Source organism: Pezoporus wallicus, unplaced genomic scaffold, assembly GCF_028554395.1.
Source record: "Pezoporus wallicus isolate ANWC-B61680 ecotype Strahan unplaced genomic scaffold, APGP_CSIRO_Pwel_v1 scaffold_8441, whole genome shotgun sequence".
Lineage (NCBI taxonomy): Eukaryota > Metazoa > Chordata > Aves > Psittaciformes > Psittacidae > Pezoporus > Pezoporus wallicus.
Genome location: NW_026641359.1, coordinates 274,305 through 290,344, shown reverse-complemented (window position 1 = coordinate 290,344; position 16,040 = coordinate 274,305). Strand labels below are relative to the sequence as shown.

Genomic DNA, 16,040 nt, shown 5'->3' with positions numbered 1-16,040 from the left:
TTACAGGAACCAGGTGTGAGAAAACTGCCCAACCCTTAAATAATAGTTTCAAAACCAGGGTAAAGTACTAAATAGCCACTCCAAAAGTATTGAAGTAGCTCATCCCTACTTCCCCTACCTTTCCATGGAGTTTTACCAGAGCTATTGTAATTCTATGCACCATAAAAGAAGCCAAAATAATAGAGGATGTTATAATTCCATAGAACATAGCAAAGAGAAAATATTAGACATTTCACAGCAGCAAAAGGAACTTCAAGAGACAGTCAGAGAGCAAATTAGCTAGTGATGAAATTCCAGTCTGAGAATCAGGAAACTTGAATCTACTTCCACACTCTTGTACTTTCCTATCTTGCTTTCTGAGACTATGAAATCATAAATGCCCCAAAGCAGGTAACTTCTTCTAGGTTTACTTGTTAGTACTGAACAAAGTAAAGAAGTCTCCTTGCAAAATCCTAAGAAACAGGGACGTAGAAATTGGAGCTTAAAGAAGGTCAGCAGATGCATTTCAAAGAACAACTTAGATGACCAGAAGCCAAGCGCAGTAAAGTAGTTATAGACAGCTCTCAGTAAATAGGGAACAGTGATCCAGCAGTGCTCAGGGACCAGCTGGAAGCAATGATAAATTACTTCAAGGTAAATAAAAGCCAAGTAGCCCCTCAGTTGTTTGTTGTTGTGTTAATCCTATTTAGCAGGGTGCTGGGTTAGTACCAAGTTTCTTGCTGAAATACTTCACTAGAATTCCAGATGTAGACTACTGGATAGCCTTTTAGGACTAAGGGAAGGGGTAAGATTGAAGGTGCAATGAAGATACACCCTATTGCATTATAAGAAAGTATGCTTGGCTAACTGCTGCTTTCAAGTAAGTGTCCTATGCTGCCTTGTTTTACTATTGCATGCATGCTTCTGGGTGTGAAAATAATAGCAATTCTCTTTTCTGTTCCTTGTATTATTTTCTTTCTCCAGCAGTTTTCTAGCAGTTCAAAATGGTGCAGTACAAGGTCTAAAGTGGCCATGGAAGTTGGCAGAACTCATTGCCAAGCAGAGGATTAACAGGGTGGGTTTGATTGATTAAGGTCTTAGCTCTCTTGTTGCTGCAGGGTTTAACAATGATGGAAACACCAATGCCTGCACAATGATGTTATTTCATTCAAACAGGTAGAAAGCAAACCCAGAATGCTAAAATTATGATGCAGCATGATTTTTTTAATAGGCAATAGAAAAGAAAGTTTACAAAAGCAAAACATGATCATACAGAGAGCAAGGAATCTGAGGCTTTTCCAACTGAGGTTTCTTGTTTCAGGAAGTTTCATTTCAAGCACAGTGCTCTTTTCTTCTTTTGTAGCTGTAAGGTTGACAATGCAGTCCAGTTTTCATCTGTTAACATCACTCTTGATTGACATCAGGCAGTACCAAAAGGGAGAAATCACAGTATACAAACTTTTCCATTATGATACTTCTATAACGTTACAAGGTTGAATGGAATTTTACTGCATTTGAAAATCTGGACCATGAGAAGAATAGGTGAACACATAGAAAAGAAAAGTACATAAGCAGGTACAAGCACAAATACAATTTGAACTGTTAGAAAGACTCAGCCTTTTTATGTCAACATCTTAAAAGCTCCATCTTACTCTTGAGTTTGTATCTTGCATTCAGTATCCTGGCTGCTCTTGGTGTAAGTGTACTCCTGCTGGGGTTGGCAGGGCTCACACTTAGAGCGATAACCTGTGAACCTCTGAGAAAAATAAGGGTATGAGAACTTGCTTTCCTGTGATCCCCCGTAAACAAAAGAGCCTCTGTAACCATATGATCCACCATAGCCAAGTGAGGTCCCAATGGCAGCTGGTGCTGAGGATCCCACTATGCTTTCCTGAGGGCAGGAGCTGAGAATTGGCCCAGGAAAAGTGATCACAACAGGGGGTGGGTAGACCACTGCCCTGGAGTCACTGCATGACGTAACACAGGGCTCATTCCAGGCATTGGCAATGGGCTGGGGGCAGGCCACCTCACATGGTGTGGAGTACTGGTAGTTGCACAGCTGTCTGTAGGAGGACATTGTTCTGCGGTGGAGGTGGATCTGAAAGGCAGAAAACTGTGTGAAGCAATTCCATGTTAGGTCAGAGATCTGTGTTCAGGCACTCAAGAATATTCAATGAGGACTCATAGAATGGTTAGGGTTAGAAAGAACCTTAAGATCATCTAGTTCCATTCCCCATGCTACCCACTTGGGTACCTTCCTGAACAGAAATGAAGTGGCTTTGTAGTTCCTGTCTCTCTCTCCCACCTCTTGATCACACTGCTTGAGTAACATTTATCTTCTGTCCTTGCCAGACTCAACTCTTCTTCCTGTGTACATCAAGCAACCTACACTTTTGACATATCTGTTCTTAATGTGTGAGAACATACCCTTAAGTGCTACATCACAAACAGTGCTTCCTTCAGTTGTGTTCCTTTGTAAAAGGAGCACAAGCGCTTCTATACCTTATGAGAGCAACTGTCATCTCACCCAGTCCCTTCTCCTCAGTAGTTAACCTGTAGGACAGGATTTATATGACCACCTGTTACACAGAGCTTCAAAACTGAGCTTCACCTTCTACTAAAGCCGCAATAAGGCAGCAGCTCATTTCTATCTGGGAACCAGAAGTCATGAATCCTAGAAGCACTTAGTAAGGATGTCAACATTCCCTCAAAAAGCTGGATAATGCCAACTCCAAGCTCTCTGCAGGATTGGTGAAGCTGCTTTTTCAGAGAGGCAAACCCTGTTAGTGTCATGGAAGACATCTATGTAGGATTCAGTTAGAGTTATTATAATAAGTGCATGAAAAAAGCACAAAGAATTAAAAACTTACCCAAGTTCCAGAGGAGAAGTCAGGAGAAGCTGTTGGGAGAGATGTGAGCAGTGTGTGCTTTTATACTGCTCCTGGGATAGTCTGGAGGACCTGAGACGCCCTTTGCACATGATGTTTGATTAGATTCAGAAAGGAAGCTATTACACATAACGCTTCACAGCATATAATCATTTTGCTCACTGTTGGAAGTTATTAGGCAATTCCCAGTTTTCCATTACACCTTACTACGTCATCCTTCTCTAAACTTTTTGATCATATTTAGATTCATCAGATTTCAGCCTCTATGAGCAGCAATGAGAGGTAGTTCAGCTAAGTTAAAACCATCTCCTTGACAACTGTGTTGTATTTTATATCTCTTTTATTTTAAAATTCACTCAGAGAAAGAGGACAGATTATTAACCTTGAAGCTCCAGGGTGCAAATCTACTTGTTTTGCCTGCTTCATGTCCCCACTTAGAAAGCTGCTTAGAAAGGGTCTCGTGCTGGCATCAACAAACTAGCAAATCTGGGCAATTCACCGTAAGACAGAAAATGCAGAGTAGAAACATTGTTGATTTTAAACCTTATACACCTCCCGTCACCCCAACAGCCAAAGCAAGGGGTGTTTTATGGTCTGAAGAGAGGCTTTGCTCCGACTGTACTAAGAGATGCTGTTTATTCACCTCCTTCCCCCCCAATCTTTACAGTTACTTCTGTGTGTACTCCAGGACAAACTGCTTTCCAAATGTAGACACCAGGCCCCCATCTGCACCAACTAAATTTAGCTGATCTCAGCTTATATTATATGCTGTACAATAATTTCAACAATCATTCAGCAATATACTCCAACTCAGTAACTTTGCATCTAGCTGTCCCTCCTGTGCATGTCTTCTTTCCAAGGCTCAGTATCTTCAACGTTGGGCAATATCTGTATTCTTGGTCACAGGCAGCCTTGTTTTCAGAATCCCATGGCATAGAGCACATGATCATTCCAGAAGAGGTCTTTAATCAGGATCTTATTGGTCCTGAGAAACCAATAAATGCTTCAGCCCTCAACTTTTCTTTTAATCCATATGGTACAGGAGACACATAGCAAGAGGGGAAACTCCACCTTTTTTTATTATCATTGCCCTCTAACAGGATTCCACAGGGCAAGACTTTAAGTGGCAGTGACACAATGGCCATCAGGGCTCAACTACTAGATTCTTGATTAACATTTATGTTCTGTCGTTGCCAGACTCTCAACCCTTCCTAACATTCCTGTGTACATCACAGCAATCAGTCAGATTGGCAGTGGTCAGTTATCTGGGGGGATGCAAAGGATTCAGCTCACAGACTGTCAGCAGTAAATGTCATGGGACATACTGTGGCATCATGGACCATGAAGCCAGATGCCTAATATTACTTAAGATGGAGAAGGATATTAAAGTAAAACAACCACAAAAGAGGAGCTTGATTCATTCTCACCCAAAACCAACAAAGGGAGTGGATTGATACCAGGAAGGACCTGGTCATTGAAGTTTTGAACGGAAATGAACCATGAGATGTAGCATTGTGTAACATGATGAAGCAGAGAACACCAGAGTAATTAGGATAAGTCAGAAAGTTTTTGCATCATCACGATGAGCTGAATATGCAACAAATAACAGTTGGTAAAGCAGCAGATTCTCATGAGCAAGGTGGGTTTCTATACACAAAGAGTTTAAGAAAAGTGGAAAACTGTTCTCAATCGTCAAATATTTCCAGAACACTCCTTTTGTTATATGATTCCTGCTAACTTGGCTAAAATTAAATTTACTTGATAGTTTCCCAAGTATGGAAATGCAGATAGAAGAGCAGCTTTAATTGCTAGCCATATATTCTGCTAAAACCATGATTCTTGTAAGAGCTTGACATGAGTCTACCTTCAGGGAAGCCCTTTGAACTTGAAGCAGTCTGTAAAAACTTGTTTATGAGATGTTAGGCAGAGATTTTGATGTCAGCAGCAGATTGATTAGGGTACCCTGTTGCTCTTATGTTCATATGGGTTAATCTTTATCTGTAATCTTTAAATAGTTACATAATTGCTAAATTTGAAAGTATTTTGCTGTAGACAACCTTAGTTTCATATGTCGAGCTTTGATATAAAATTCTCGGAAGAATTCATGTTATATATAAGGACAAAAGTCTTTATTGTGAGGGTGGTGAGGTGTTGTCACAGGTTGCTCAGAGAAGCTGTGGCTGCCCCATCCCCAGCAGTGTTCAAGGCCAGGTTGGATGAGGCTTGGAACAACCTGGAAGGTTTCCCTGCCCGTGGCAGGCGGTTGGAACTAGATGATATTAAGATTAAGATCCTTTCCAACTCAAACCAGTCTATGGTTTTATGAAGGATCAGGGGCTATTCAGGTGTTTTAAGTGGGTATAGGCTGTTTGTAACCATTTAGGGGCTATCTGGAGGAAAAAGAAAAGGTCAGTCATCAGAGATGAGCCATCTGTCTCACACCATAGACCCGTACCATCCCCACTTGCAGATCTTTAGCTGATACTGAGAGTTGAATAAGGAAAACAGTATCAAAATGTGCATCTAAGTACTATTATGGAAAGACGGCTAAGGATTACACAGCAGGAAATATTATATACATCTTCAAAGTGCCTGAGTGGTTCAACCCACTGAGTAAATCTAAGCAGGGAGTTTGTGGCCACATTCTTGTCCCTGCCCTCTCCCGAGTAAATTTTTTTGTGGTCTGGCAGGAGAAAAATGGATATTCCTGCACAGATACTCCATTCTCTGTTTATTTATCTTAAACAGTTGTCAGTTTATTTGTCTTAATCCCAGTATGCTTACCTCTGATAGGTTTATGTACTGATTTAACAAAAACAGTTGAAGCAAATGCAGGGTAGAAAAATAAACAGCAAAGAATAAAAGAAAATCAGAATGAGCACAAGGCAGGTAGGTGGGGGAGGCACAGACCACTGGGATTTTAGATGGTTTGCTTTCCTCTTTTCTTACTTCTGGCTTCATTCTGACAGAATTTCCTTTGCTCTTAAGTGATCCTTGTGGACTTAATGGTGACAGATCACCTCCCATGAGCCAAGTGGCTGCATCAGTAGCTTCTTGCCCTTTGTGACCCTTCTATAAAAGTGTATTTTTCCTTCCACTTTTATTTTATTCCAGATGGAGAAAGATTTTCTGCCTTTTCTCTGGCCTGGAAGGGAAGGACCTATTGCTGAAAGTAAAACCCACCCAAATTCTAATTGTACCAATGGCAGTAATAGGCACACCTGTATCTTCCTTCCCAAGTCTTCCTCCAAGTTGGAAACCAATGCAAAGAAAAACACTCTGCATTGATATCTTGTCTTTCCTGTAACAACCACCTAGACTGCAGGGGTGTTGTGAAAATGCTGTCTTCCCAAGTGAGATCTGCATTCCTAACCATGTAGTCTCCATCTGGGGGAAGCCACACCTGCGCCCGCCTGGCAGCTGGCTTTGTGCAGGGCGAGGTACCAGCCAGACCATTCTCGGAGCACTTCCCAGTGGGGTTTGCTCAGTGTTTGGTGTCCAAAAGACAGACAGGCATGCATACTACCTCATAGTCATAGAATGGTTTGTGTTGGAAAGGACCTTAATATCATCTAGTTCCAACCCCCCTGCCATGGGCAGGAACACCTCACACCACGTCGCCCAAGGCCCTGTCTAACCTGGCTTTAAGCACTACAAGGGATGGAGCATTCACCACTTCTTTGGGCATCCTGCTCCAGGGCCTCACCACCCTCACAGTAAAGAACTTCTTTCTTATATCTAATCTGAACTTCTCCTGTTTAAGTTTAAACCCATCACAGTCTTATCACTGTAGTCCCTGTTGAAGGCCCCTCTCCAGTATCCCTGTAGGCCTCCTTCAGATACTGGAAGCTGCTCTGAGGTCTCTACATGGCTTCCCTTCTCCAGGTTGAACAGCCCCAATTTTTTCAGCCTGTCTTCCTATGGAAGGTGATCCAGCCCCTGATCATTCTCATGGTTCTTCTTTGGACTTGCTCCAACAGTTCCATGTCCTTGTTATGTTGAGGACACCAGAACTGGACACAGTACTACAAGCACTTGCCTGTCTACTGCTACCCATCACAACAGCACATATGCCCCAGTATAACACCCTGGGTGTTATACTTTCAGGAGGTGGATAATCATCACCCATGGGATAGGATATAGAGCGAATCCTGCTTCAGCATGGTCTGCAGCATGGGCTGATGGGATATCTGCACTCCAGCACTTGGAACATCACTCCCCCCTTCTTCACTGACATTAGTGTCTGCAGAGCTGTTTCTCCCAGATGTTCTCACTCTTTTCTCTGGCTGCAGTTTCCATTCCACATTTTTCTCCCTTCTTAAATACATTATTCCAGAGGTGCTACCATCATCACTGATGAGCTTGGCCTTGGCCAGCAGTGGGTCTGTCTTGGAGCCAGCCAGCATTTGCTCTGTTGGACATGGAGGAAGCTTCTAGCATGGAGGAAGCGTCTAACAGATGCCACCCCTGTGGCCCCCTACTACCGTACTATTTGTATAGCATATTTGTATAGCATCCATGGCTATAAAACATTTAGGATCTATATCAAGGTCTGGGATTTTCTTTCAACACCATAACTAATGCAGGAGACTAGTCATTGAGGATTATTTTAGCATCAGTGGGCTATTGATTTAGAAACCTTATAAATAAAAGCAGAAAACAATATTGTGATGCAGAAAGGATTTTATTGGAACTGACAAATGAGATTTATCAGACCACAGGAATATTGCATGGAACAACACAGAGTTGTTAGATTTACACAGAAAGCAAAGTGAAAAGGGCACACAGCCAGAACATAGTGAGCAGAGATCTATTATACAGAGGAAACTGATATTCTGGACTTGTTTCTCAGGGTGGATGAGCATGTCCTGTTCCTGAGAATTCTCACTGACTCTTTAAAAGCCGCATCCCACTGTTCACTCATGAGCTCTTGTTTTGGTTTTGCTTCTGCTGGGTCTTGCTATCCTGGGAAATCTTGCCAGACTTAGCAGAGTGGTATACCCCATAGCTGCGGGAGTAGCAGGGGTAGGAGTACCTGCCACCCAGGGAGGTGCCAGACCCAAAGGAGCTCTGCACATCCTGGGCACTCCCATATCCAAAGGAGCTGCCTATCTCCAGGGGGGCTGAAGTGCCCACGATGCTCTCCTGAGGGCAGGAGCTGAGGATGGGGCCTGGGAAGACAATGGCCACGGGTGGTGGGTAGACCACGGCACGGGAGTCCCCACAGGAGGTGACGCAGGGCTGATTGCTCCAGGCATTGGCGTATGGTGCAGGGCAGCTCACATCACAGGGTGAGTAGCTGCTGTAGTTGCAGACCTGTCCATTGAAAGACATCTTTCTGGCTGGAAGTAAACCTGAATGAAACACAGAGGGTGGGAGAGCATGGGTGAAGGGTGACAGTGCAGGTGTGCTTGCAAAGGAGAACCCTCATTTATTCAAAGCAGTGATAGTGAAGAACACATTCAGAGAGCAAGTGCCACAGGAAAATCTGGTTAGAGTTAGAGGTGAAAAAGACAAAATGCATTTTACTCTATTATAGAATATAAAATATAGAAAATGGAAACTATTTTCTATTACTCTATTTCATATCTTGAAATGTTTGTCACAGCATTCCTTAAACTGAATTTCTTAGAAATACATTGAACTGACGTGTTAGCTCAAACTCCCCCCTGCCCCAGAAAGTGACTTACTTGGTTGAACAGCAGAAGTGGAAGGACTCTCGAAGAGAAGTGGTTTGAAGACACTGGGCTATAGGTGCTTTTATACTGCTTCTTGGTTTGCCCTAGGGGAATTGAATGATTCTTTTCCTCATTTGTACTCATTGTCCCTCAAACAGACCTGTTTGTCACTCAGTCAAGGTAATTGTTGTCCGTATTGTTTCTCCTAACTCACTCCACCTTAGATGGCTTTTCATCATGGGTATGTTGCTCCTAGACTTGCATGTCAAAGGGAGAGGATTTCCACCTTAGTTATAACTCAGTTGGCTTTATTGGGGACAGAAGGAGATCAAGATTTACTTTGCTATGAATATGCAAATTAATTTGTCAAATTATCTTACTTTATTATAACTTAACTGGTATCTCTATATGAGTTGGCCATATATTAGTGTTTGCTTAATTTTTACACTGTTATAAATACTAAGCCAGAGCTGGTGATTGGAGGTGTCAGGCCTTTTCCAAAGCCACAGTATTCTGTTTAATCCTTCTACTACTATTTCAGCTTAACTTTTTTGCTTTCCACAGGAATTCATTTAGAGAGAAAGAAAACTTGACATTTTGAAGGAACACTTTTAAATCATTTTAAATTTCATTGTCCATATTCAGCATTTGACTGTTAGCTACACATTGCCAGAACTGAGTACTGCAAAATGGGGTACTAGATGTGCCCTGTTTAAATGGCAGGTTTTAACTTTGACATGTGAAACACAGAAATTAATACCCAGCTCTCAGCTAATGTAGCTGGGTTTAGAACCAAGTCAGAGGGACATGGTTTAGTGGTGGTCTTAGCAGTCCTGGTGTAATGGTTGGTCTTGATGATTTTAAAGATCTTTCTGAACATAGTTGATTCTATGATTATCATCATGATCATCCTTGACTTAAAGGATTACCTGTACTAATCCTAAATAATTCATAACCAACATGTATTGCTTACTTTATTTAGAAACAGAAGTGTAGAAATAATATGGTTAAATCTCAGAAACCTGTGTTAGCCATCCTGTACCTGTCCTATTATTTTTCTGGGCTGAGACATACCAGGGTCTGTCACAGTTATGTTCAGCGTACTGATGGCACAGCCTTAATTTCCTGTAAATGTGTTGCACAGACATGAATTTTGCTTCTCATCATGTCTTGGAGGTGGACAATCTCCTATTTTGTTTCTTACAGTTCTCCAAACATTTATCTTTGACTCAGTGTCACCAGTGTAGGAGATAAAAGAAGGAAGACTTGGTATGCTGAGTGCCTCAGTCTTTTAATAATCCCTTTAAGAAGGCAACAATAAAAATTACTCAATTCCTTTGGGTGTTGTACAAATGAGTGGCTGTTTATAAAGCAGTGGAAAAACAAGGGGTTTATATTCTCTTGATACATAAAAAGACCGAGATTGAGAAATAAGGCTGCATGTATTAAATGGGCAGAAACTAAACTGGTGTGATCAAAAAACAAACATGATTTCCAGGGAAGGAGTTAAAAAGGACACTGTAAACTGAGACCATTTCTGAAGTCTAAGGAAGAAGACTATTGGGTGAGGATGAAGAAAGAAAGATAATGGTTCAGAAGTGGTTTGGAGGAAAAGCAATTAGCACAGGTCAGGCACCATCTGGTCATTGCTTTCCTTTTAGAAGGACAACTGGTGGTCACTTCTAGCTCAGGAGACCTCTGCCTAGTGTAGACCTGCCCTCCTAAAGGTGCTGAGCCCACAAGACGTGCTAGAAACCAGGAAATACAGGTTTATTTTTTCCCACACCACAATGCTCTGCTACCCTACCATGCTCCCACGGCAGCAAGAACTGCAACTTGTCTCTGCCTGCTCCTCAGACCTTCAAGTGTCATGGCAACATGGGTATGTGTGCAACTTAAAGACTTTCAGATGATCAGTTTTCACAGTCATTTCCATAGGGATGGAAATGTAAATACCTTGTAAAGACAGAGAGAGAAAAATTGGAGATGTCCAGATTATAGATGTGCTTCACCATCCCTCATTCTTCCACCATCCTTTTGAGATACACCCTAACTCAGACAGCAGTTAATGTTGCATTAGCAACCTCGATTATCATACATCTGGCTTTTTAGGGATTTAATTCCAGAGGTATTTTACAGGACCAAGGAGAACGTGTTGCAAGACTTAGAAAGTCCAGTATGAGGACTCCCCACTACTGCCTTCCAGATCTGACAAATCCTGGGGCCGTGAAACACATTTTGGTCATGAAACTCATTTAATTTAAACTGATCTTATGGGTCACTGCATTCTTTAGGTGAACACCACAGACAAATTTTCATCTGATTTCTTCTGCTTCCAAATTAGCCTTTCCCCTTTGCATTTTTCCCAGCAGGTAAAACACTGCTCTGTCCAAGCCAATGTAACACCCACATGAAATGGGCAATCACTGATGATGATTTCTAAAAGAGATGATTAAGACAGAGGCCAAATAATTTAGCAACATCTCTTAGCAATTAAGTGAGCCTCTGGGAGGAGATCTCAGGCATGTCTTGTACTTGTTAGTGTTGTTATTTGTAATTATAATTCTACTATCTTTCAGCTTATGTAAATGAGGTTGTCGCCCAGAAACCATGAAAATAGAGAGCTCAGACAGTCACTGCCGCCAGGAACCAGTAAATGAAACCAAGTAGTTTTAGGTATGGTGAAAGGATTACTATCCCCCCATTCACTGCAGAGTGACAGCCTCCTGCAGTGAGTGCAGAGGGGCAGGCTGGATTTGCCCCAGTGCATGCAAGGCAATGAGGGCCATCCAGAAACGTCTCCCCATGTTCTTGCCAAAAGTTACGCTGAAAATGTGCTCCAGACCACCATGCCTTAACCCAGATATCTTTAACTTGCCCTGCGTCTAGGCTTGATGTTACTTTGCTTTTCAGGTTTTACTTTTCCTAGTAGGTTCAGGAGCAAGACCAGGATAATGTCTCTGTTTATAATAAATGGCAAAGAAAACAGGATTTCCATGCCATCTGATAAATCCACAGGAGGTCCAGCTCATCGTGGGGCTGAAACACGGTTCCTTAAATGAGTTTTTCTGTCAAAAGGGCATCATAGTGTAATCTAATTCAGCTCTTCAACCACTAAATGCTGTAAACAATACTTTTGACATACAAATCCTTTAAGATCATCATATTGATATGTAGGTGCAGGAAGACCCCAGCGTTTGATCACTCGCTTTCATCTGTAGTCTGTTACATCATGTAAGGAGTTGGATACAGTTTTTCAGTTGTAAATGTTGCAAACTCCTGTACAGGGGGAGACCAAGATCCACTCTCTGAACTTCATGTACCAGGACAAAGGAGTTGTTAGAAGCAATACATTTTGTATTAACTTGTGCATGAGACTGCTTCCTTCACAGCAATCCTAATCAAGGGTTTTCTTGCCCTTTCTCATGTTTTTAACTAGGCAATGTACAATAATATTCACCAGGAATTAAGTGAGATAGGAAGACTTCTGCAGCGTATGAGCCCTCTTTCCCCTCTTCACCACCCCTTCAAAATAGGCTGTAGTAACTCAATACTAACATCAGAAAGGCCCTTACATCACAGAGCTGCTTTTCTGTAGCTGTGACCACTATTAACTGAAGCATCTGAGGGCTGTATCTATAGACTTCTATTTTATTTTTACTTATGATGGAAAAATAGAGTAGGGATAAAAGGGGAGCAGAAAGGTACATTGCCAAGGTGGTATAAAAGTCTCTAAGTTTCATTTCTCTTTGTGACTAAAAGGTTTGAAAACCTTTACACCAAGCATGACAAAATCACTACATCATTTTAAAAATGAGTCTGTTTTGTCAAATCAGCAATCTTCTGTTCTACTGGTCAAAGTTACGTGCTTTGAAGCTTGGAGAAGTGGAAGAAGGAAGTAAATGTCTGCAATGAGTAGAAAGAAACTAAGGGTGAACACTGCCCCTGTTTTGAGATGAAAGCCTTCTGTAGGCTGCAAAATGGATGTGATACCATTCAACTAATAATTGCTTAACTGCAAACAACACGCAAGGATCCCTCCACCCCTTGATGTGACAAATGCAGGAAAGTTTGTTTTGTAACTAGGAAGAGCTACATGCCTGAAGTGTGGCTCAGCCCCTGGAGCTGCTGTAGGAATCCTATAAAAGAGCATGGAGCACAGAGCTCTTCAAACCACTCTTCTTGGCTTTACCCTTGTGGCAAACTGAGTAAGTGTGACTTCAGTTATATCTGTTCTCTGAGTTCAAAAGCTAATTTAATAAGAATTTGAATTCAAATTTGTGTGAGCAGTTAATATATCTTTTGCTATTAGTGTAAGAACGTTATTTTTATAAAAATAGATTCAGTGACCTCTTTCAGCTTGGCAAGCTTTGGAAAATACGGACAGCATGGAGCTTCAAGAGATTTTTGCATGTTTCAGAGAAAGAATGGCTATTGGTATTTGTCTATGCCTAAGAGTACTTGCAAATGAAGACAATAGTTTTAGAAACAGTTTTTAACTAAATATTGCTAGGTTAATCCTCCTCTCTAGTTAATGAGGCTTTGCTGACTTCTAACAGGTTACCTAATAGTCATGATTTCTGCATATGAATTGCAATCAGACTATACCTCTAGCTATAGAAGAGTAACTTTCTGAATATTATAAGATTTGAATAAATGAGAGTTCCCCTTTGCAAATGCACTTGCACTGTCAATCTTCACCAGATAAGGAATGTTGTAAGAATTCAAGATGTGAAATGTAAGAGTTCAAGATGTGAAATGGAGTAATAGAAAATGAAATCTTTCTTACTTCTTAACTCTAACCAGATTTTCCTGTGGCACTTGCTCTCTGAATGTGTTCTTCACTATCACTGCTTTGAATAAATGAGGGTTCTCCTTTGCAAGCACACCTGCACTGTCACCCTTCACCCATGCTCTCCCACCCTCTGTGTTTCATTCAGGTTTACTTCCAGCCAGAAAGATGTCTTTCAATGGACAGGTCTGCAACTACAGCAGCTACTCGCCCTGTGATGTGAGCTGCCCCGCGCCGTATGCCAATGCCTGGAGCCAGCCCTGCGTCACCTCCTGTGGGGACTCCCGTGCCGTGGTCTACCCACCACCCGTGGCCATTGTCTTCCCAGGCCCCATCCTCAGCTCCTGCCCTCAGGAGAGCATCGTGGGCACTTCAGCCCCCCTGGAGATAGGCAGCTCCTTTGGGTATGGGAGCTCCCAGGATGTGCAGAGCTCCTTTGGGTCTGGCACCTCCCTGGGTGGCAGGTACTCCTACCCCTGCTATTCCCGCAGGTACACGACTTACCGTAGTGGGAGCTGTGGGCCCTGCTAAGCACTGCAAGGATGCCCTGGGAAGCTGGACCCAGCAGGGACCAGAGTAAATTCCCAGTCCATGAGTGAGCAGAGGGACATGGTTTTCAGAGGGCCAATGTACCAGGCTGCAGCAGGGGTTCTGAGTAGCTGGGCTGAGAAACAAACCCAGACATTGTATTTCCCCTCCTATTGGATTAGGTATCTGCTAAGAAGATCCCAGCTCTGAGAAACACAGAAAAGTCCTTAGCTGAAATTCAGGTCACTTATAGAAGACTAAGCATCAGTGTAAATTAGGTTCTCTATATTCTGACCTCTCGGATGGACTGACTTTAAAACTTCTCAAAGCTCCAGTCTGATTGTGGGAGCCACGCTGTTTCATGTCATCTAGGATTAAAAAAGAAAAAGAGAACAAAAAAACCCCAAACAAACTGTTGTGGTGAAAACCCAACTCATTTTTCAAATGCTGCAAATGCAACAAAGACAGAAGATCATCTTACAAACTGCAGCCCCCAGAGAAGACAAACCACATCTACCTTGAGCTAACCCTGCAAAAGTATTCTGTGCCCTCTGCATTGTTATGTTCTGCTGCAATGAAGTCCTTGCTCTGTTACAATTAAAGTTTATATTCCATTACATTTGCCTTCTGGCTTTCTTTTCTCCTTGTCTTAAAACTATTGGACAGTGATGCTAAAGTGATGCTTCACTTGAGTCATGTCCTGATTGTTGGTTTGTGTGGTGTCCAAAATATGTGGACATCCTTAAAATCTTTTGTAAGGATTCATCACAAAAAGGGTAGGATTAAACAATCACACTAAACTGTTGGATCAGAGGTTGCCTTTATCCTTTTGCTAGCTTACAGAGAGGAAAAAGTTGTTCACAATGGACTACTTGCAGTAGAGAGTTGTTTATAGGCAACAATTTGGGGAGTAACAGTGAAGCTTTACACTAATACAAAGATGTAACAGAAGAATAAGCCAAATCACCCTTACTTGATCCACTGAAGAGAGAGTTAGGAGATAGAGGTAAAAAGCCTTCGGCTGTGAATGCTTTAACTGCCTGGAGGTTAGAGGATCTATCTGTTAGTAATGACTTAATTTACTTGTAAATCAGGTGCTGTTACTTGGATCATTCCTTCAACTGCTGTAATTACCTTTCTTAGGGTTAGTTTTTAGGTCTGAGCCCCACACAGTGCATTATCCGTCTGACACTTGACTTAGGCTGTTTCTGATCTCGTAACAGACAGCAAAAGGTTTCCTTTCCAAGTAAAATTCTTCATTAGATTTTGAAAAATTTTCCAACCAAAATTCTTTGGTTAATGTGTTGAAGAAATCCAAGTCCTCCAGCTGGAAGCAGAGCTTGGAGGCTGAATAAATCTGTGGACTCTATGAAGAATTGTAACTTTTTTACACAAAGCAAATTTATCACTGGAAAGGGAAGCCTTATGTTATTTGTGTTGTATATGTTTAATTAAGAGAGCTTAATTTAGCACACTGATGGACTGGTTTTCAAACTTTTTTTAAACATCATAAGCCCAGATTTTATGTAGGGTAACCCTCTTGAGCATCTTTTCAATTGACAGATGAAATTTACACCATGTAAAAACCAGAAGGTTCATAAATTTAAGACTTCGATTTTAATATAGCAGAGAAAAACAAATTGTTTTCCATGACAAAGCAAATAACCTTAACCTGCAAAGCTATGAAGGATCTGTTTAGGAAGAGGATGAGGTCGTGTTTTGAAGTGAAACTATTACTCATTATCAAGACCTAAAACTGCAGCAATGTCATTAGGTTTATTACAGTTGAACTCTTATCTACAACACATTCAGCACACAGAAACGCTTTGAAGTTCTATATTCTGTGGAAAAAATTGGAACAATCCACATAAGTGCAGCCTAGAGCTTCCTCATAACCATCCCACATAATTTAATCATAATCTTTGCTATAAAGGATGGGGTTTAAATTGTTAAGGGTGTAAACAAGTGTGAAAGACAAACGAATTGCAGTAAGGCATGTTCCTGCTGGCCAGCCTACACACAAGACACAAGACATCCTGCCAAACCAAATGCCAGTTCAGAAAGCTGTATTATCCCAGCCGTTAGGGCCAGCAGTTCAGCTCACAGCCATCATGGGAATGGACCTTATCCAAAGCTTGGGGGAGAAGGCAGGAGAGTTTGTGTCTGGAGAATGAA

The 16,040-nt window shown here is 41.7% G+C and overlaps 1 protein-coding gene across 10 annotated transcripts; it reads left to right on the top strand.

Moving 5' to 3' along the window:
* The first annotated feature begins 679 nt into the window (after positions 1-679).
* On the top strand, positions 680-13,994 carry LOC130606679 (beta-keratin-related protein-like). 10 transcript variants are annotated; one of them, XM_057423197.1, is made up of 4 exons: positions 680-784; positions 967-1,054; positions 12,632-12,753; positions 13,486-13,994. In XM_057423197.1, the coding sequence occupies exons 3-4, from the start codon at positions 12,642-12,644 to the stop codon at positions 13,866-13,868; spliced, it is 495 nt and encodes a 164-aa protein (XP_057279180.1). In that variant the 5' UTR covers positions 680-784; positions 967-1,054; positions 12,632-12,641; the 3' UTR covers positions 13,869-13,994. The 10 variants fall into 10 exon arrangements, with proteins under 10 accessions (XP_057279180.1, XP_057279178.1, XP_057279175.1 ...); XM_057423195.1 differs by having other exon boundaries at positions 12,422-12,753; XM_057423192.1 differs by having other exon boundaries at positions 12,382-12,753.
* Positions 13,995-16,040: the final 2,046 nt, after the last annotated feature.

Coding starts and splice junctions, on each gene's coding strand:
- LOC130606679 (XM_057423197.1), top strand. CDS start 12,642: ATGCCTGAAGTGTGGCTCAGCCCCTGGAGCTGCTGTAGGAATCCTATA. Junction 12,754..13,485: donor TTACCCTTGTGGCAAACTGA/GTAAGTGTGACT, acceptor TGTTTCATTCAG/GTTTACTTCCAGCCAGAAAG.